Below are 21,571 nucleotides of genomic sequence, written 5' to 3'. Positions count from 1 at the left end.
ATTCGATTTTACAGCGACCAATCAGCTTCCATGGCTTCCTCCTTATCCAATCAGCTTCCATGGCGGATCCAACAAAAAATTTCGTTGGGGGTACAACACTAAAAAAAACAAAAAAAAAACAATTTGAACTGAGGGCATATTTCATGTTTATTCACTAAATTAGGAACAATTTAACCAAATTAACTTATATTATTTAAGTCAAATTAATAAGCAGTCGGGAGCACGTGACCCCGTTGCCATCTACGCACGTCCGCCCCTGACGACCTCCTCTGTCGCCTTCTTTCCAGAATCTCTCACCCTCTTTTCTGCCACGATCTTCGCCAAGTCTCGTTGAATGAAGAGGAAATATGTCACTTCCTCCCCTGTCTTTACATGTTAACACATCTCTTTCTGCACTGATTCGTCAAGTTAATATGAATCATCTGCCTCAATCCATCTTTGGCAATATGGCTCTGTTAAGCTAGATGGACTTCCAACCTAAAACCAATTGGTTCTAAGTGGAGTGGCCCATCCATCTTATATCTTGCTAAGGATCCCTTCCAATATCCAATGTGGGACATTTATCCCTAATACGCCCCCTCGAGATGATGGCTCTTTGAGCGTCAATCTCGAAATGTTCGGGCAAGGATCGATGGGCTAACTTTGGGCCAGATCGATGTGGATCGGGTTGGACTCCGTGGATCGGGCTCTGATACCATATTAAGCTAGATGGGCTTCCAACCTAAAACCAATTGGTTCTAAGTGGAGTGGCCCATCCATCTTATATATTGCTAAGGATCCCTTCCAATATCCAATGTGAGATATTTATCCCTAATAGGCTCTTCTTACCTCTCAAGCATTGGTAATTCAGTAAATCCATAATGTGATAGATGATTGAATATCATTTATATATTTGTCATGGTGGAGGCAGTGCCGGTCCGGACTATGGTGGCCTTTAAAGCGGACCTCGAAAATTTTGCCCCTTAAGTATAATTAAAAAATATACAATATTTTTAAAACTGTATTTTTGTTTAACAAAAAAAACATTATTTGCTAGTTATCTTATATATTTGGTGTATTGAAAGATAAGCAGTGATATTCTAAAGATCACTTGTTATTATTTATATTAGTTCACTTGATTAATTTTAAATTTTATTTCTTGATAACTTTTTCTACTAATTCTGAAAATAAAAATAATATTTATAAAATAGAGCAAAACATATAGAGTTCACTTCAACGTCAATATTTCAATTTGTAAATTTGAGAAGCATAATAGAGTTTCATTGAATTTTAAAATTCTATGATAATTTTATGTGTTTGAATTTCAAAAGTTTTTAAATTATTTTTTTGATGAAATATTTAATTTATTGATCAATGCAAAAGAATATATGTACAGAGTTTATGTATTCAAAACTTCAGTAATAATCTGAAAACGAAATCAAAGAATTAAAGCATATGTGCCTCAAACCATCGACACATCAGACCCTGCAGCTTTGGTATCAGGTAGTACTTTGTTGACATAATACGGTTTCGCACAGTTTGTCGATGATCCTTCCAAGCTGGTTCACAGACTTTACACCATTGCTGTGTCTCCTATCATTTCGCTCTCTCCACACAAAATAAATGGTGACTTGCAGAACTAGTCTCAGCAGTATGAAACTAAGGCGATCATACCTTCCTGTAAGCAGCCGAGAGACAGTAATATCCCAATCCGGGTCAGGCTCAACACCAAACAGATTACCCACAACTTCCAGCCACAATGTGTAAGTGTACGGACAAGCAAAGAAGAGATGTTCCCTAGTCTCATCAGGTTCCCCACAGAAGAGGCAACCTTGCGTCTGACCCCATTTACTAGTTCGATGACCCGTGGAGAGTCTATCACGAAAAGCTAGCCACGTGATGAAGGCAAATCGTGGAACACCTTGAGAGAACCACACGAGCTTACTCCATGGTGTTTTTTCCCTGTGTTGCCTGATCTGATGCCAAGTGCTTGAGGCTATGAACCTGTCTCCATAGTCATCAGGACCATTTTTCCACAAGACCCCATCACGATCAGTACCATTAATCACTAGCAGGAACTGCCGAATCTCCTGCACCAATTGTTGAATCTGCAGATCCCGAGAGGACCGAATCCTCCAAACTCCTTCCACATAGACCTCACATACCCGTGCATGTCTTGCAGTGCCTAGTTTCTGCGTCCCAATATCCCCAGTAATTTCTATCAGCCTTCCTGCGGGGTGCCAAATATCCAGCCAAAACTTCACTGATTGCCCATTGCCAATGTCTGTGCGAATGAACTGTTTTGCCAGATTCCTATGCTTCAAGAGCTTACGCCACACCCAAGAACCCAAACCAGTTTCCCTCACATCCCATAGAGTCTCCCCCGAAGTAGATATTGTTTGACCCACGTGGCCCACAGTGAGTACGACTGCGCAGAGAGACGCCATATCAGTTTCAGAATAAAAACCGTACTCACTTCTTTAACTCGACGCAACCCCAAACCACCTTCCTCATATGGACAACAGACATCAGCCCAAGCAACTTTAGACATAGAAGTGTTGTTCGGTGAGCCACTCCATAAGAACGCCGAACACATACTTTCAATGTCATCTATACATGCTTGAGGGAGACAGAAAGCAGCGCACCAGAAATTTGTGATGCTCGCAATAACCGACTTAATAAGCTGTAACCTTCCTGCGTATGAAAGTGCCTTACTTGTCCAAGAGATAAACCTGTTCCTGATTTTTGTGATCAGCGGCTCATAGTCATTCTTCGTCATTATCTTTGTGGTTAGTGGGAGACCAAGATACTTGATAGGCAGCGCAGAGACTGTGAGACCAGTAGCACCTGCGGCAGCCTCTAGCACTAGTTTCCCTTTACCCGCAGCAAAGACAGTTGATTTTGCGACATTAATCCTCAATCCCGACATGCTAGCGAACTTATCAAATACAGCCAGTGTGTTTCTAAGCGATTCCGGGGAGCCATCTGTGAAGACTACAATGTCATCAGCAAAACTAAGGTGAGAGAGTTTAACCTCCTTACAGTGTGGGTGATAGCCTATCCGCCCATCAGACGCCGCTTTATTGAGAAGCTTAGAGAGTACATTGCTGGCAATAACATAGAGGTACGGGGAGAGCGAACACCCTTGCCTCATGCCTCTGCTACTGGAGAAGAAACCTTCTAACTCCCCATTTACCGAGACTGAGAATGCAGCAGTGTCAAGACATCTCATGATCCAAGAAATGAACAGGTCGGGGTAATTCATTGCACGTAAAGTTTCCTCTATGAACTCCCAACTGACCGTGTCGAAAGCCTTTGAAATGTCGAGCTTAATTGCCGATCGAGATGTAACTGATGTCTTGTGATAGTCCTTTACCAGTTCCGTTGCTAGAAGAACGTTTTCCAGAAGGAGCCTGCCTTCCACAAAAGCGCATTGGTTTAACTCTATAGCCTCCGGGAGCGTAGCTTTCAATCTTCTTGCTATAATCTTTGATACCACTTTATAGATTACATTACAGCAAGCGATAGGCCTAAAATCTGTCATTTTCTCAGCATCAGCGGTCTTGGGAACTAGGGCCAAGAGGGTTGCGTTGACGCTGCGAGGCATAAATCCATAAATGAAAAAAGACTGAACTGCAGTGACAAAATCTTTCCCTACCACTGACCATGCTGCCTTATAGAATTCCATGGGGTAGCCATCCGGTCCTGGGGAGATGCATGCATTCCTACAAAAATTAATCACAATTTCATTGTTAATACGAATAATTTCTAATTCAAGTTAATTATTATAATATATCTTGTTAATACATGTATTCTAGTAAATATTAGCTGAAAGAGATAGAAAAGAAGAACTAGAAAAATAAAATTGTCTTTTAATAAAGTAAAAAGATTAATTAGATCTGTTTTAATTAAATTTATTATCTAATAATATAGCATTTACAACATATAAGAAAAGAAACTAGAACTATTGGAAATGGTAATAAAATCGTCCATATCTTTGATGAATATAAAAAAAGGAATAAAAAATATTAACAAAGAGGAAGAAGGCGATATAATTCGAAACTGATACCTGTTGGTCGGGAGGAAAAGGTCTAAGACCACTAGACTAAAGTGACGCCTTCAGGTAATTGGTGCCCCTAATAAGTATATATATTTGGCGCCTGAAACTCTTGCTTTATGGGTTTTAGCCCAGGGCCGGCTCTGGGTGGAGGCAAGGAACATCCGAGGTTGGCAATTAGGATTTGAGAGGCGGAAGTTGCGTTATTGTCGACCGATGATTGATGTTTGTTCGTTGGGATTTTGTGGTTAGAGATGTTCAAAATACTGAACCGAAACTACAGGGGAAGATTAGTCTTTATCGAAAAAGAAATTTCACCAAAGATAGTCGGTGAAGCTTAGATAAAGAATATGTAGATTGCAATCGTCTACTGTTGTCCACATGGATACGGAGCTACCAGTCTGATTTGAAGAGTCTACATGACTCTTTTATGTTGCTGACAAAAAAAAATACGTAGATTAACGTTTTAGAGAAAGTGTATTTGGTTTTCGAATGAAAAAAAGAGAAATAGGAAAAAGACTAGAGAAAACCTAGAGCATCTATCATAACCAGTTTTGATATTGATCCATCTGGTTTTCCCACAAACACAAGTCTGTTGTCCTTAGTGACGGTGCATTAACAACAAAACGTTGCAGTGAAAGACTTTGGCTAAATCAACTACTTGTGGGTATCTTTTAGGCCAAGTAAACCAATCTGGTGAGTCTAACGGTGAGCTTTTTGCCACGTTGGGTGATAAAGAGGACTGATAATGAACAGACTGAGACAGTGGATAGCTGGCGATTTTACTGCTCTCCATGATGCGCATCGAAACAATGGATCATGCAGCTGATTTTATCATTTGTTTGCGGTCCTAGCTTCTAAAAAGTTTTGGAGTTTGAGATAGATTTTAGTTAATTATTTCTGCTTCCTTCTTGTGGCTTGTCTTCCGGCTGTGGTATAGTCTGATCAATTCAAGAGCGTTCTTTAGTTTATCTAATGGAAAAAGTTACTTTTCTTTGCATCATAGTCTCCAACTTTGCATGTGGATCTGATACCTTGTCAAAACATGATATTGACTCTATAATTGGTTCTTAGTTCTGAAGTGTCATTCATATAAGAACGTTTGTTTCATATATATATAGTTGTTATAAATGAGATTGACATTGGCAAATCATTTGCAAAAGCATTATGTCAAGAAAATTTATAAGAAAAATAGTTGGTAAACTATTCTAATAAGAGACTCGTTGAGGAATATTTAGCGAATTAAAGTTCAACTTATAATCCGAATAAATTTGGAAGAAAAATTTAATAAACTAGAAAAAAAAAAGATGAATATCCATAAACTTATTTTGTTGACGATAGAAAAAAAGGAAAATATCCATTTTCAAACGGAATGGGAACAGCGTTCAATTTCTCCATGCCTCTCTAACACATGATAAATAGAGAAGCTGCAATCGCAACAACATCCACTCAACCACTCCTCCTGAAAAGGATTACTACGAAATCTACAGTTCGATACCGTTCAATGGCAAAAAGATCATTCGCAATGCTTGAACGGCAATCGCTCTTTGAGAATTTATCGTCGTTCGTCGATATACCAAACACCCAAAACGTTGTTCCGAGGTAGCAGCAGCGACGGAGAGCACAACAACAACTTGTCTGTTTCCAAAAGCGGTTATTCCGCAGAGCCAAATAGCCATTTGGATAAAAGCGTTTTGTGTAGGATCAGCGTTCGATTACCGGACGGGAGAAGAGTGCAGAGAAGTTTCCTCAAATCAGAATCGGTTCAGCTTCTCTGGTCGTTTTGCTATTCCCAGATTGACCAGTCGGAGAGGAATAAGCCTTTCAAGCTGTTTCAAGCGATTCCGGGTTATTACAAGAATCTTTCTTACGGATCTTACACGAGTTTCGAACAATCTGGACTTGCCAGCTCTTTGGTCTCTGTGACTTGGATGTGAAGAATAAGGTCTTTTTTCTTGTTTCTGTCGCGCAGTTTGTATTTTGTAATCTCAAGTTCAAGGAAAAGATTCGATCATATCGATTTAAATAATACACTGTTTCAAAGTCTATCATAGAACATGTATTACCTTTTCCATTTCATGGTTAGGGTTTATTTAATCAACTAGTGTTTTCTAGTACTCTGCACGGTCAATTTCACTGTCTATTAAATTACTTTTATCATGAAATTTGAATATATCTTTCAATAAAAAGTATTATTGTAGTCAAATATTCGACAAACATGATAAGAGATGGCTGATTCAAACAAAGAAGTTGCATTTAGCTAGAAAATATCCATCACCTTTCTTTAGGATTCATCATCTTCTCAGCTTCGAATATCACTATCTTTTTCTTTTGTAGTGGCTACACCTATTATTTCTATTTTCACCTAAAGATCCCTATTCTCTAATTTAATGAAAAATCTCTAGAAACATTGGTTGTTTTTGTATCCATTTTCCCTCTTCTCACTAAGAATTAAGATCTATAGGAGAAGAAAACCGTTTGAAATCATGTTCAGCTGATTTTGAACATGGATTCTGAAAAAATTTAGGATAGAGTTGCTGGAAATTAGGGATGAGAATTTGTTTTAAGTAGATTTATTTTTATTTTTATAAAGCATGTTCCACATGTCCAATTTTAAATCGTTAACGAGCTGATTTGTGTTTTAGTATATACATGATAAATAAGTGGAAATGGAGATTAAATAATTGAACCGTAACGGTTTTAAATAGTTGAATTCACGTATGTTAAAATATCAACTAGTTGAATATGTGTTTAACTGATGTTAGGAGTTTCAAGGCTCCTAATCAAATGTTGTAGTATAAAGGATGTCAAACCAGTTCTAAGTGATTATGATGCAAAGAGAATGCAAGACCATGCTTAATCTAAGTGCTACCAGTTTTTGAGATGTTTTTAAACTAGATTTCTACCTAAAATGTAATAAATGACAAAGCTTTCTTTCTTATAAGATGGGAGAACTCATGGGCTATGGGAATTGATCTTGGGTGATCAAGATTCAACCTAAAGGTGTCAACTTTCAACCAATCTATATCTACCTTAGACCTAGACACAATCCTAAACAAACTCTATCCCTAGATGAATGCTCATTTACTTAGATAACTCAAGCATCAAATTCCTTTGGTTGAATGTTATCTAAGTAATCAATAATCTCAAGTCTACTAGTCATCTTAACACCTTTAACAACAAATCTCTTTGGTAAAGAATGTTAAAAGCTTAGGAGAGTTGGTTCAGGCATTTCATCAAACACCTTCCGGGTATAAAATGCCTAAAGCTCAACTTTAGAGAGGTCAACTCTAAAATGACATTAAAATCACTCTACTAGCAAGGAACAAGATGGATCTATACTAAAACACCTTAGATCTAGCTTAATCACCCTTAATCTCCCTAATCCATGAATCCAAAGATGACTACTCACTAATTATCATGATAAACCCAAGAATCAATGATGATTTGGTGTTAATCATGATTAGTGATCAATATAATCTAAGCAATCACAAAAGATAATGATCAAAATTAGATCTTTAAACTCAAAGTTCTTTGTGATTAGATAGAAAATAAGATAGATCCTAACTTTAGGATTACAAGAGTATTTATATGTCTTTGGTAAACCTAATGGTTCCCATTAAAAAGTCTAAAAAAACCCTTAAAAAAAACATTAAAATTCGATTAAAGATAAGTCTCGGCGCGGGGTAGGGATCGTCGCTCCACCCGCGTAAGCTTCCCCGCGTTAAGCCGTCGCCACGCCTTCAGTTCATGCGAGCGGGTACAGCTCCCCGCGTCGTCCTTCCCCGCGTGAGACTGGTGTTGACGTCTCTTCCGGTGCGAGCGGGTACAGCTTCCCAAGTTGCTCAACCCGCGTGGAGTTCCTCATTTCTTCTTCTCGACATCTCGACGTGCCGTCGTCGTCATCATTCCGTGGCTGTGCTCAGAATCACCGTCGTGGTCTCAGCTCGAGCCGTGACAGCACGTCCTGAAGCTCCGGAGTGCTTCTCGCCGTCGCAGCCATCAAGCTTCAATCGTCGTCTCTCCTCCGCCAAGCTTTCCACTACGGGATCTCTTCAGCTTCTGAATCTCAAGGTCAAGCCGTCTCCGTGCTTATCTCCTCTCTGCGACCTCCGGTGAGCTGAATCAAACTCAGGTCCGGCGAAGAGGAAGCTCTCGATCTTCTCCAATGGTGGTTTCTTCCATTTTGCACAGCAGGTCCTCGAACTTTGGATTTGTTACAAAAGAGCCCACAACTTTGTAAATTGCAGAAACATCCTTACTTTAGCCCCTTAACTTTTGATTGTGCAATTTAACCCCACCGAATTTCTGCATTTGCAACTTCGGTCCCTGGATTCTCGCCTTCTTTCATTTCTGACTCAAAAGTATTTGACTTGCAACAATAACTTTCCAATGTTGCCCAAAACTTCTAAATGTGCATTCCAACCCCTATGATATGCAAATGAGTATGCAAATGCAACATAAAGACCTAAATGCAACCTAAAATAATCATAATAAGCTAAAATATAAATCTAAAACTCATTAAAATCATGAGATATCAACTCCCCCACACTATTCCTTTACTTGTCCTCAAGTAAACATTCAAGATCAATCAAAGAGGAGGGAATTGAAAATGGAAATACATAACCAAAAGAGACACTTTCTAGCCTTCAACCTAACATCCCAAGAGAAACATAGCAAATAGCATGAGTAACTCCCTTATTATACTCTAGCTTCTCTAGGCTTATCCATACTCTTATGCCTTTACTCAAGTTGCAATACTCATCAACTAACAAGTTCCTTCAACCAGCTCTCACATTGATTCACACACACACACCCAAGATGAATTCTCACAAATAGACACATGATCTCAATCATTTGGCTAGGTAAGCAATGGTCTAATATGAATGAAAAGAAGGATTCAAATGTTATTATTCCAAGGTGGTTATCACTCAAGAACAAGGAACTTGATCATTATGCAAAATTTATCTAAGATTAGAAGCAACTCATGCATACATAGATTCATTCTCATCATTCTACCCTTTTCCTAAGTGATTACAAGTTCTACCCTTTTATCATCATCTCAAAACCAAAATAAAACCCACTCACATCACTCACCCAATGAACAACTCTTTTTTTTTTTTTTCTTTTGACTTAACCAACTAGAGACTTTAATTCATTTTCTTTACAACACTTAGCTCTAACTCTTTCTCATTTCCTTCCCCAACTTCTCTTTGATTCTTTTTCTTTTCTTTTCTCTTTTTTTTTTTTTTTTTTTTTTTTTTTTTTTTAAAGGGGAAGGTCCTTTGTTGCAAAATCAAAAGCTTGTTATTTTTTTTTTTTTATCCCTAGAGTATTCTTTTCTATTCATACTCTTTTGCTCATCTCTCATCTTTCTCACTCTCCAAACCCAAGATATGAAATTTAGAACATACAAACCCCTCTCACCATCCCTAAATGCTAACTCATTATGCTAGCTAGAGATGAGAATAAATCTATGTCGCCTCCAATACTCTCAAGATTTTGCACATGACAAGCTATCAAAAGAGGCTTCACTCATGCAATTCAATGTTTGGTCTCAAAGAATGGCTAGGGTTTTAGGGTAGGGAGTGCCATTTGGGTTAACAAAGATAGGTATGAGGAAATAAGATAACCCAAATGTGTATGAGATCCATGATCAAGTATGCAAATGCCTATATGCAAGAGAGATTAAGTTCATTCAAGCCAAGTTTATATTGGAGCTGATCTTAAAAACAATGCCAATATCAAGCAAGCAAACAAGTTTCAAGAAGAGTTTTCAAGGCTCGAAGCTTACAAGCTTTTTCAAAAGATGCTTAAGCTACTTGATATGTTTAGCTAGGATGTCAAATTGAGTTCTAGATATGTGTTCTTTACAAGGTTTCTCCCAATGCGTGAATGCAATCTAAATGCTTCTAGACTCAATCCTAAAGATGCAAATGATGCAACTAAATGCTTATTTTTGTGATTTTCGAAATTTTTTAATTTTTATGGATTTTCTATGCAAATAATTATTCACAATGCAATGCATGAGACTTAATGACAAGTAGACAAAACAAAACACAATGTGAGATTGTAGACTCTCCCCCAAACTTACTTCACACAGTCTCTTGTGTGAGAATAAGCTCAAAGAAGAGATCTAAGGGAAAGGATAAACATGAAAACTAAATATTTACAAAGGTGGAATGCACTTACTTGAAGTTGGCTGTCATAAGAGAAGGAAAATGAAGAGGGAAGACTTGTTGTCACCTTGGAATTTTTGACATGACCTTTGGGAATTTTTGAGAATTCCCCCAAACTTGTCCCTAAGCTTATTCAAACACACTAAAGCAAGAAAAAGAAATATAAAAATATATACAAAGGATACCATGAGACTTCCTCCCAAGTGAGCTTGTTTTAAGTCTCTAGCTTGACTTTCCTTCCAATTGGCTAGTGAAGAGGAGGATCTTTCCCTCCTTCAAGAGTGATGGTGAGGACTTGAGAGAGAAGCTCTTGAAGCTTGATTGGATCATCTTGGAGTTGTGGAGTGATGATGGCCTTTGCACTTGAGAATGGTGTAGACTTTCCCTTGCATTTGATCTTATACTCAATAGCCCCATCCTTAAGCTTCATTGGGTGGAGAGTGAGTGTGTGAGGAGTCTTATCAAGAGGTGGAAGATGAGGTTCTTTCACAATCTTCTTGTTGTCATGAACAGGCTTTGTGGCTCTACTCACCTCTTTCTTTTTAGCACTTTCCAAGTGCTTATCACACAACTCTTTAGAGGACTCTCTAGCAAGACCTTCTTTCTTAAGACCAACCCCTTCAGCCTTGGTCTTCTCAATGGAGGATGCTCCACAAGTGATTGTTCCACAATACTCAGCATTCATCTTTGGGGATTGTAGTGGATAAGAGACAGCTTTGTTCACATTTAAGAGTGTGACCTTCTTGTTGGCAAAGTCTATGCACGCTCCCACTGTTGTAAGGAATGGAGTGCCAAGGATCAATGGGACTCTCTTCTCAGTTGCCATCTTCAGAACAGTGAGATCTATAGGAATGGTGCATTCTCCAATCTTCAAAGGGAAATCCTTGATGAGACCAATAGGAGTTGTAGAAGAGGAATCTCCAAAATGTAGGGAAGATGTGTTTGGCTCCATGCTCTCAATCCCTAGACTCTTCATCATCTCCATTGATATCACATTCACACTTGCACCAGAATCAACAAGAGCATCATCCAAAAAGAGCTTACCAAGGTAGCAAGGCAATGTGAACATCCCTTGAGACTCAATCTTAAGGAGGGACTTTGAAGGGATTGGTGGATCGATCTTCAGAATGGAGATGTTCAGAAGCTCGGCCACTTCAGCTTGGTGGTCTAGAATGTCGTTGATGAGCATCATCTGGATATGAGCTTCACGCATACCCGAGATTTCTGGAAGCCTGACCCCAACATCACTAAGATCGTTTCTAAACTTAGAGAGCACCTTCTTCTGAGCTTTGGTGAGAATTCTTTGGGGGAAAGGGAGTTGATCATAGGGTGATAACTCAACCTTAGTTGCTTCCTCTAGCTTAACCTCTTTCAGCTTGTTGTCAGCTCTCTTCTCAACTTGTTTTTCAGCCTTGTGCTCAGCTCTTTGCAGATTCGTTGCTTCAACCTTTGTGGCAGCATTCTTCACAATCTGTGCTTCAGCTGTGGCTACAACAAATCTCTCAACTTCCCCGAACTCAGTTCCATATACCAGTCTTTCAATCTCATCCTCCTCTTTCTCATGATCACTCAGCTCAATCTTTGGAGAAGTAGTAGAGAAAACAACATTGCAAGACTCCTTGGAGTTATTTTCTGGTTTCCCTGGTAGAGACCCCATTGGCTGCTTGGAGGATGAAGACATAGAAGCAACTTGACTCTCCAAAGCCTTTAGATGAGAGGCAAGTTGCATGTACTTGTTGTTGAGGTCAGAATAGTTCCCATCAATCTTTGCATGGATGTTCTTGAACTCATAAATCATGGTCTTTTCATTTCTGGCCTGAAATTCCAAGAGTTGCTTGAACATAGAATCCACACTTGAATCTGGAGCTTGAGCTTGAGAAGAGCTTCCTTGAATCTGAGGAGACTGGTTGGCTTGGTAACCTCCTTGCTGATTGTTGTAGAGTGGTCTTTGCTGGAAGTTGTTTTGGTACTGAAAGTTGGGCTCTTTCTTGTACCATGTGCCATTAGCATTGATGAATCACAGCTCCTCTTGGCCTTCTAAACCATCAACCTCATTGATCACTGGAGGTGCCTCTTGTTTCTGGTCACCAACAAAGTTCATCTTCTCCTGCTTAGACTTTTCTGCAAGAAGTAGATCCAACTTGGCTTGGAGAGACTTCAACTCTTTCTTTGTCTGCTGATCATCACTTCTGTTCATCCTATCATGCTCCTCACTGTAGACTGAGTCACTCTTGGCCATGTTCTCTACCAGTTCCTCTGCTTCTTCCTCAGTTCTTCCCAAGAAGAAACCATTGCTGGCAGTATCAAGTCTGTTTCTGCACTGTGGTAGAGCTCCTCTATAGAAGGTGCTAAGCAAACTCTCTTTGCTGAAACCATGATGAGGGCATTGAGACCAATAGCCCTTGAACCTCTCCCATGCTTCACTGAAGCTCTCTAGACCTTTCTGTTGAAACCCAGAGATTTCGTTCCTGATCTTAGCTGTCCTTGAAGTAGAGAAGAACTTGTCAAGAAAAGCTCTCTTGCACTCATCCCAAGTAGTGACAGTGTCACTTGGAAGAGTCTTCTCCCATTGGTGTGCCTTGTCTCCCAAAGAGAAAGGGAATAGCTTCAGCTTGAAAGCATCTTCAGAAACACCATTTATCTTGGACAAGCCACAATACTTATCAAACTTGTACAAGTGATCAAAAGGATCTTCAGCAGCAAGACCATGATACTTGTTGTTCTCTATAGTGTTGAGCAGCCCTGACTTGATCTCAAAGTTGTTGTTCTTCACAGCTGGTGCTCTGATTCCCAACCTATGACCATGAATGTGAGGTTGATCATAGGCTCCAATGGCACGAGCTTGGCGCTGTGGGTGTTGTGGCTGGCGCTGTGGTCTAAAAGGATCAACTCTTGGACCATTGCCTCCTTGGGCTTCACCATCTTGAGGCAGATTCTCCATATCAAGCCCCAACCTTTGCAAGTGAGCCTTTTGCTCTACTTCTCTTCTTTGTCTTGCTATCTCCCTCTCAAGTTCTCTAATGTCTTCAACTCTTGGAACTAGGTTTGTTGGACCTCTGCTCCTTGTGTTCATACACCTGAAATGCAAAGGGAGAAGGACAAAGAGAAGCAATAACACAATTAAATAAAAATTGACTTAGTCTTAAGCAAATGACTAAATCCCAATGTCACAATCAACTTAGAATTTGGCAACGGCGCCAATTTGATGTTAGGAGTTTCAAGGCTCCTAATCAAATGTTGTAGTATAAAGGATGTCAAACCAGTTCTAAGTGATTATGATGCAAAGAGAATGCAAGACCATGCTTAATCTAAGTGCTACCAGTTTTTGAGATGTTTTTAAACTAGATTTCTACCTAAAATGTAATAAATGACAAAGCTTTCTTTCTTATAAGATGGGAGAACTCATGGGCTATGGGAATTGATCTTGGGTGATCAAGATTCAACCTAAAGGTGTCAACTTTCAACCAATCTATATCTACCTTAGACCTAGACACAATCCTAAACAAACTATATCCCTAGATGAATGCTCATTTACCTAGATAACTCAAGCATCAAATTCCTTTGGTTGAATGTTATCTAAGTAATCAATAATCTCAAGTCTACTAGTCATCTTAACACCTTTAACAACAAATCTCTTTGGTAAAGAATGTTAAAAGCTTAGGAGAGTTGGTTCAGGCATTTCATCAAACACCTTCCGGGTATAAAATGCCTAAAGCTCAACTTTAGAGAGGTCAACTCTAAAATGGCATTAAAATCACTCTACTAGCAAGGAACAAGATGGATCTATACTAAAACACCTTAGATCTAGCTTAATCACCCTTAATCTCCCTAACCCATGAATCCAAAGATGACTACTCACTAATTATCATGATAAACCCAAGAATCAATGATGATTTGGTGTTAATCATGATTAGTGATCAATATAATCTAAGCAATCACAAAAGATAATGATCAAAATTAGATCTTTAAACTCAAAGTTCTTTGTGATTAGATAGAAAATAAGATAGATCCTAACTTTAGGATTACAAGAGTATTTATATGTCTTTGGTAAACCTAATGGTTCCCATTAAAAAGTCTAAAAAAACCCTTAAAAAAACATTAAAATTCGATTAAAGATAAGTCTCGGCGCGGGGTAGGGATCGTCGCTCCACCCGCGTAAGCTTCCCCGCGTTAAGCCGTCGCCACGCCTTCAGTTCATGCGAGCGGGTACAGCTCCCCGCGTCGTCCTTCCCCGCGTGAGACTGGTGTTGACGTCTCTTCCGGTGCGAGCGGGTACAGCTTCCCGAGTTGCTCAACCCGCGTGGAGTTCCTCATTTCTTCTTCTCGACATCTCGACGTGCCGTCGTCGTCATCATTCCGTGGCTGTGCTCAGAATCACCGTCGTGGTCTCAGCTCGAGCCGTGACAGCACGTCCTGAAGCTCCGGAGTGCTTCTCGCCGTCGCAGCCATCAAGCTTCAATCGTCGTCTCTCCTCCGCCAAGCTTTCCACTACGGGATCTCTTCAGCTTCTGAATCTCAAGGTCAAGCCGTCTCCGTGCTTATGTCCTCTCTGCGACCTCCGGTGAGCTGAATCAAACTCAGGTCCGGCGAAGAGGAAGCTCTCGATCTTCTCCAATGGTGGTTTCTTCCATTTTGCACAGCAGGTCCTCAAACTTTGGATTTGTTACAAAAGAGCCCACAACTTTGTAAATTGCAGAAACATCCTTACTTTAGCCCCTTAACTTTTGATTGTGCAATTTAACCCCACCGAATTTCTGCATTTGCAACTTCGGTCCTTGGATTCTCGCCTTCTTTCATTTCTGACTCAAAAGTATTTGACTTGCAACAATAACTTTCCAATGTTGCCCAAAACTTCTAAATGTGCATTCCAACCCCTATGATATGCAAATGAGTATGCAAATGCAACATAAAGACCTAAATGCAACCTAAAATAATCATAATAAGCTAAAATATAAATCTAAAACTCATTAAAATCATGAGATATCACTAACTGTAATTATATTTTTAGAAAGTGTGTCTAATGTAAATGTATCTATATATATAAATGCATGTAATTAGTTAGATTTTGTCACAGACTAATTGCCTTTTGGTATAGAGAAGACGGAGTCCCCAAATTCAGGTGGATCATCGGTGCGGTTCTGCTGCAAACGACTTTGGTTTAATCTCTCATCCAAGATCTAAAATCCAGATTTGGAGCTATTGGGGCCTTGCACTTCATGCATGTCGGTTTCTTTCTTTTCTCGGAAGTTTAGTTTGGTTTCTTCTCGGAACTATCCGAGTTGGATTGCTCGCTCCTTGGCGCTACCTTTCAGATTTAATCATTATCTCTTTGCAAGCTTCATTCTAGGTGAGTTCCAGTCACGATTGTCGGCTCTACCGCTTTCCGGAGACCTAAATACACTGTCTTGCGTAAGTGAAGCTTCAGTTCTTGGAATCAAAAGGTAGGTTTTAGGAGGAACTTGTTAACGATGGTTGGCCGGGGGCATCTTCGTTAAGTTTTGTTCTTTGTGTGTAAAGTTTTAATCAGTTATGTTTGTAAGCTTTAAGTCCTTCTTTATGGATTCATTGTCTTTTCTGGTTGGGACAAAATCTGTATGGCTTTAAGTTCGGTTTGTAATCTAAGTTTCTGGGGAAATCTTGTCTTCCGCCAGCTTCGTATCTGGGGATATACTTTCTTTCCGCCGGTCTCGTAATCGTCCTTTGTATCTTTGATGTTTCAATGAAATATTCTAGATGACAAAAAAACTAAAGACAAACCAAAGACTAAAAATATTTCCTTTGTTTTATATTATGGTGATGATTGTTTTGCTAGTTTTTAGATTTTGGCTTTTAGTTTTTGGCTTTTAGATTTTAGATTTTATATTTTGGTTTTTAGTTTTTGGTTTTTGTTTTTGCAGTAGATTTTAATTTTTTGAAAAACATGATTGGTTGTTCTAGATTTTGGTTTTTTTGTTTTTGGTTTCTGTTTTTAATATTAATAAAAATAAAAATATTAATAATAGTAATATGTTTATTCTGAAAATATAAAAAATAAAATGCTATTATCAACAATTAATATGTGTTGATTAGTTCAAAAGAAACTTACGTAAGTTGGATCATGAATTTTTTATTTGTAGTATAAAAAATGAAAATTTTTAAACAACAAACTAGAAAATGTTGGATTTTGGTTTTTAATTTTAGATTTTTTTTATTTCTAAATTCCAATTTTCTTAAAAAAAATCTAAATTTTGTTAATGTTTTCTTTTATTTTAATTTTTTCTTACCTATGAATTGATTAAAAGCAAACTTAAATCACTAAAATAATATATAAAAAAATCAGTAAATAATACCAATAGATTATTAACAAAAAAAAGATAAACTTTACATAAAAGTAAATTTAAATACTTAAGTTAATTTTATCGACAAGTTTTAGAATTGTTCTTATTAGAAATTTATTTTTGTATTATATATATTAAACAGATGATTTTTACTAAATCTGATTTGTTTCTAGTATTTATTGTTTTATTTGTTTTCATGTATTGCATAAATATAGCAAAAATTTAATTTAAAATAAAAAAATTGAAAAACTGTCGGTAGATTTTGAAGAAACCATAAAAACTTGAAGTTTGGTTTTTGTTTATAAAATACAGTTATTTGGAAAATCTAGTTTCCCTAGATTATAGGAAATCTATCTTTCTAAAAGTTTGATTGTCTAGAAAATGGTTTTTAGAAAAACACAAAAGCCAAAAACTACTTCAAAAATGTATATTTAAAGTTTTCCACAATATTTTTTTTTAAAAAGCTGTTCTATTTTATTTTAATTAACATATTATTTTGTTAAATATGATAATAATTATTTAAAAATACAAATAAACTATAAATTTTACAAAGATATGCATTCGAAATATAAAACAAATTTTTAAATATTAAGCTATTATAAGATGATTCTAATGACATTTTTTATGAAAACTACTATTTTTAATTTTTCTAGAAATTCACCATTTAAATGAATTTAAATTAATCCAAAATAGAATAAAAGTAAAATTAATTTCTCAAAGACTAATTACTCTTAAAAATGTGGAAAAGCTTAATTCCACTCATTTGATATTTGTCTCATTCAAATTATCTCACCATAACCATTTACTTCTCTACAGATATGAAAGGAATTGAAAGTTACTCTACATCGCCCTTCGTTGGATATGATTCTACTTAGGGGTTGACTGGTTAACGCAATAACAAAATTTTCTTTGTACTCGACAATTTTCTAAAGCCAATACAAATATGAAAATAGTTGCAAATACTGTACATCGTTAACCTACTTTTTTTTATAAAAAAAAAAAATCTTGTCATCAACCTGATTACTTAAACAGATCTAAGATCCATTCTCTACTTAACTAGCCAAACTCAATATATTACTTAGATTTATTGTTTGTTAAGGCGTTAGGTTTTTGATATTAACTTACACGTGAATGAGATCCTAATTAGGTCTGACAAAGTATCAACATGAAACCCCACTCTTGGTTTACTTTAAATTATTTCTCACGGGAAACGCATTAACCGGATTTATTACTTAAGTACTTTAGTTCATGTGTTGCTTGCATCGATATGTTTAGACCACCTCCAACGGTGGCTTTAACTAGAAGTTCTAAAAGAAAAAACAAAAAAATAAAAATGAGATAAATGAGCAAAACCGGTTCTTAATATAACACTTCTAGAATCAGTAAAAACTCCATATGTGCCTCTTTGTTATTGGCTAAAACAAAAAGGGGGAAAATCTGACCTTCTCTTTCTTCTTCTCCGTCAATGTCTTGTTTTTTTGGTCTGAGAAATTTCTTTGTCAATGTTCAGATGTTTTGAGAAATCTCTCCAAATCATCACACAAGATCAAACACAAGATCAACCGTTTGTTGGATGAGATGCTGAGCTTGGAGAAACAAAGGCCTCAATCGTCATCATCGGAGGAGATTGGAACAAATGACGAGAATCAAGCCTGGACTATCGGTGATCATCTAACCACTTGTGAAAGATGGATGTGTGGGTAAATGGATTGCTTTATTTTCGCATTGCATGTTACATGAAATAATTGATTTTTATTTTTTAATGATTGATGCATATTGGGTGGATGATTTAATTGTTAGGGAACCTTGTCTCACTGAGAAAATTATTTGCTCATTAGACTCTTTGTGCTGCAGGGAATCATAGAGGTATCTCGGGTTGCGAATGAGCAGTGTTCTTGGCCTAGTGTTTGTGCATTTTGCAAAGAAGTATGTATTGTAATATGTAATACATTTGAAAGTGGTGCACCTTTTATATGTTTGATGTTATTTGAACCTGAGTATTATATAAATAATAAAGTTTTTGTGAAAATGTATGGGTTCCATATAATATTAGTTCTAGTCCGGGACAAACCAACTAACGGTTTCAAACTTTGTTGCAAAGTCTCAACTTGGAACGGCTAGGAAAACTGTTCTCGGAAATTTGACTTTGGATTTCGGATTTGATATGGGAACATCGGGTCGAACGTTTGGGCACATGTAGTAGCATCTTTGATCTGGTTGAAGTTCTTTAGTTCGTCGTGCATGTTCTTGTTTGATTACGACAAACTCACTAACTTTGACTTAATCCAGATCATGGATGTTACAGTTATGGCTTGTTGAATCATGTCTCCCATTGAATCTAATACTTGCAGACAGCTACCATCACTTTGTTTCTTTCATGGAGCAGATGATTTTCCTGAACTTTACACTATGGGGGTGATTGGATGGGTTGTAGGAAGTGACTTTAACTTTAATTTCCATCTACAACCTTAAATACTACCAATCATGATTTATCTTAGTTTTTAAAGCTACAACCAAAAAGTTAAAGCTACAGTAAAAACATACAAAAAATGGTTGTAAAAATCTTATTTTCTAAAGCCCCATATTTTTAGCTGTAGGAAATTTTAAAGCTACATCCATTAAAGCTAAATCAAAAAATTCTACATACTAAATTCTAAAGTAAAATTTCTATAGTTACAGTCCAACCAATCACCCCCTATGTATTAGTCGTTTTGTTGTTAATGATTTGCTAGTTTTGCAAGGGTATCCATCCTAGCTTATTGTCTCATATGCTTTTGTTGCAGTGTTCTCTGCCATTTTTGCAGAATCTTACTCAATTTCTGATTTTTATTTTTATTTTTAAATTATATATGTTTCTATCATGTGTAACCACGATTTTAGAAAAAAATGTTGGGAAATGTTTTTATCCTTTTAGCTTGTAATCCCTCCTTTTTGATGGAGTTTGAATTTTATTTATGAATGAATGTTTTGACCAAAAAAATTGAAGAGAGGTCATGATACATAGCACTGATTCAAACCCCTCGAAAGAAAATCTTGATTTGGATCCCAAAATTCAATAAAAGTCAATTAAAAGTCAAGCCCACGAAAATACAAGAAAGGCAACTTATTGATTAGACTGATCAATATATACTAATCTATGATGTTTAAACAATCAACCAGTGTTAATATTTAGGCCTAAAACACTAATTCGAACTAATCCACTAATGTGGCAATAACTCTTATGTTAATAAAATTATTAACATCAATTTTCTATTGGTTAATTTCATCAAATATTTATAAAACACAAGTATTAATATCCATTAAGTATTATAGTATCAACTTCCATTGTGTAAGCAAAACAGAGTAAAGCACTTAAATTGGTTTATTCAAGCATTTCATTTCCGCACCAATTGAGTAAAGATTATATAGATTAATCACATATCATCATAACATCAAACATTAATCACTCTAATCTACCAAACCCAAAAGCTTTAAAAAGTTTTTTTAAAAAGTTTTTCTCACTAATCTTCATGAAACCATATAAACTCATGATAGAGTGATGGATAATCAAGAGACTATAAAGATTTAAACAATATAAACAAGATAAATCCTTATACAAAAATAAGATTTACAAAAGATTAAGTGTAAAATAAGAAAAATATATGCTTAGGTAGCTTAGGGGTTATTTTCCTTAAAATGCCTTTATATGCCTTAAAAACGAACTGGATTAACCGACAATGATTTAACTCAAAAATGGATAAAAAGTGGCTTGGGTGTCGACCGCGGACTGCCCGTTGTTGACCATGCTTCAATTGGGTTACCATGGTCGGATTCTGCGGATGGTCGTGGTCATGGTCTGCGGTGTGTCATCCGCGGTTCAGCCTTCTTAATTCGTTCACCCTGTTTGAATTCCACGGATGGGCATGGTCCTCGGTAGTCGTCCGCTGCACAACCTTCAACCGCGGACAGGCTCGGTCTGTCGAGCCTTCTCTCTTGGCTTTTCCATGTTTTCTTCTAAAATTATCCAAACTTCAACTTGAGCTTCTCCAAACTTGATATGCACCTGAATGAACTCTAAATTCTCTTATATGATCAAAATGAATATTATAAAGATGATCCATACATTAGCACGAATCATATATAACTATTAATTAGGTGGATTGAATATTAATTGCAATACATACATTAGCACAAATCATCCTTTATATACTAAAACGCAAGTCGCCTAACTAATCGGAATTTGACATTTGGCAAAAGTTAAAAAAAAAACAAATATCTCATTAGAAAAAAAATATTTGATCACGGTTTTCCTTAACTTCCAAGTATCCAAATCCCTAAATTTTCTCACAATATCATCAACACGTTCAAAGATAAATATAACGTTTTGAAACTGATTTTTCTTCTATATATAATTTCAATCTTTTTACTTCACGTTTTATTTGATCTCTTTGTTTTTCATCTCTTTCTTAATATCCATTTCTCTGTACTGAGTTTTTTTCTCTTTCTATTGAGATCTTCTACGGATACCAATAAATTCCATACAAGTTCATGATCACTCTTTAGTTAAGATTTGGTTTCTTCTTATTTTGTATTAACAATCTCTTGATTGTTTATTTCAGGTTGAGAATGGCACTTGAGTACATTGTTTCAAAGCTTTGACAGAATCGAGGGTAACGACAATAGGTATGTTCAACTATGTTATCTACCAAACTGGTATTTACAATACTGTTCTTTCTTTGATAAATTACTTGCATTACTTTTAACAACAAAGAAGACAAAAGACAAACTAGATTTTAACAAGAAAGAATCATTATCCTGCCAACAACAGACGATTAAGAAAAAGAAATCTCAAACTACAAACAAAACGAAAGAGGTAGCAAACATAGTAGAAGAGAAGAATGGTACATAATTTGAAAACACGTATACATATTTTTTTTCTCTGATTCTATCTTTTATGTTGCTCTTTAATAAGACAGAGAAAGCATAGTTGCAGGTGAGTTTTTGTGGACTGTACGAGCTATAGAAAGGGTTGAGTCTATTAATATAAGTTGACTATTTTA

General features: G+C 36.8%; 2 protein-coding genes, 1 non-coding gene and 1 pseudogene across 3 annotated transcripts in view; 3 read left to right on the top strand and 1 right to left on the bottom strand.

The window, feature by feature from the left end:
* Positions 1–21,571, top strand: part of LOC103852615 (SNF1-related protein kinase regulatory subunit gamma-1-like) — a 423,770-nt gene that overhangs the window by 34,857 nt on the left and 367,342 nt on the right. The window lies entirely within an intron of this gene.
* LOC117131916 lies at positions 5,415–8,349 on the top strand (annotated as a pseudogene).
* Positions 10,463–20,551, bottom strand: LOC117131943. The gene is made up of 2 exons (XM_033285181.1): positions 20,548–20,551; positions 10,463–12,031 (listed from the first exon to the last, which is right to left on the bottom strand). The coding sequence occupies exon 2, from the start codon at positions 12,011–12,013 to the stop codon at positions 10,463–10,465; it is 1,551 nt and encodes a 516-aa protein (XP_033141072.1). The 5' UTR covers positions 12,014–12,031; positions 20,548–20,551.
* Positions 12,585–12,691, top strand: LOC117132210. Its single transcript, XR_004455770.1, has one exon. It is a non-coding gene; the product is annotated as a small nucleolar RNA R71 (small nucleolar RNA).

Source organism: Brassica rapa, chromosome A02, assembly GCF_000309985.2.
Source record: "Brassica rapa cultivar Chiifu-401-42 chromosome A02, CAAS_Brap_v3.01, whole genome shotgun sequence".
NCBI lineage: Eukaryota > Viridiplantae > Streptophyta > Magnoliopsida > Brassicales > Brassicaceae > Brassica > Brassica rapa.
The sequence above is the reverse complement of the archived record's forward strand: the minus strand, read 5'-3'. Positions and strand labels throughout refer to the sequence as shown.

What these genes read in the sequence shown, in the direction of transcription:
- LOC117131943 (XM_033285181.1), bottom strand. Translation starts at nt 12,013, where the DNA reads ATGATTTATGAGTTCAAGAACATCCATGCAAAGATTGATGGGAACTAT.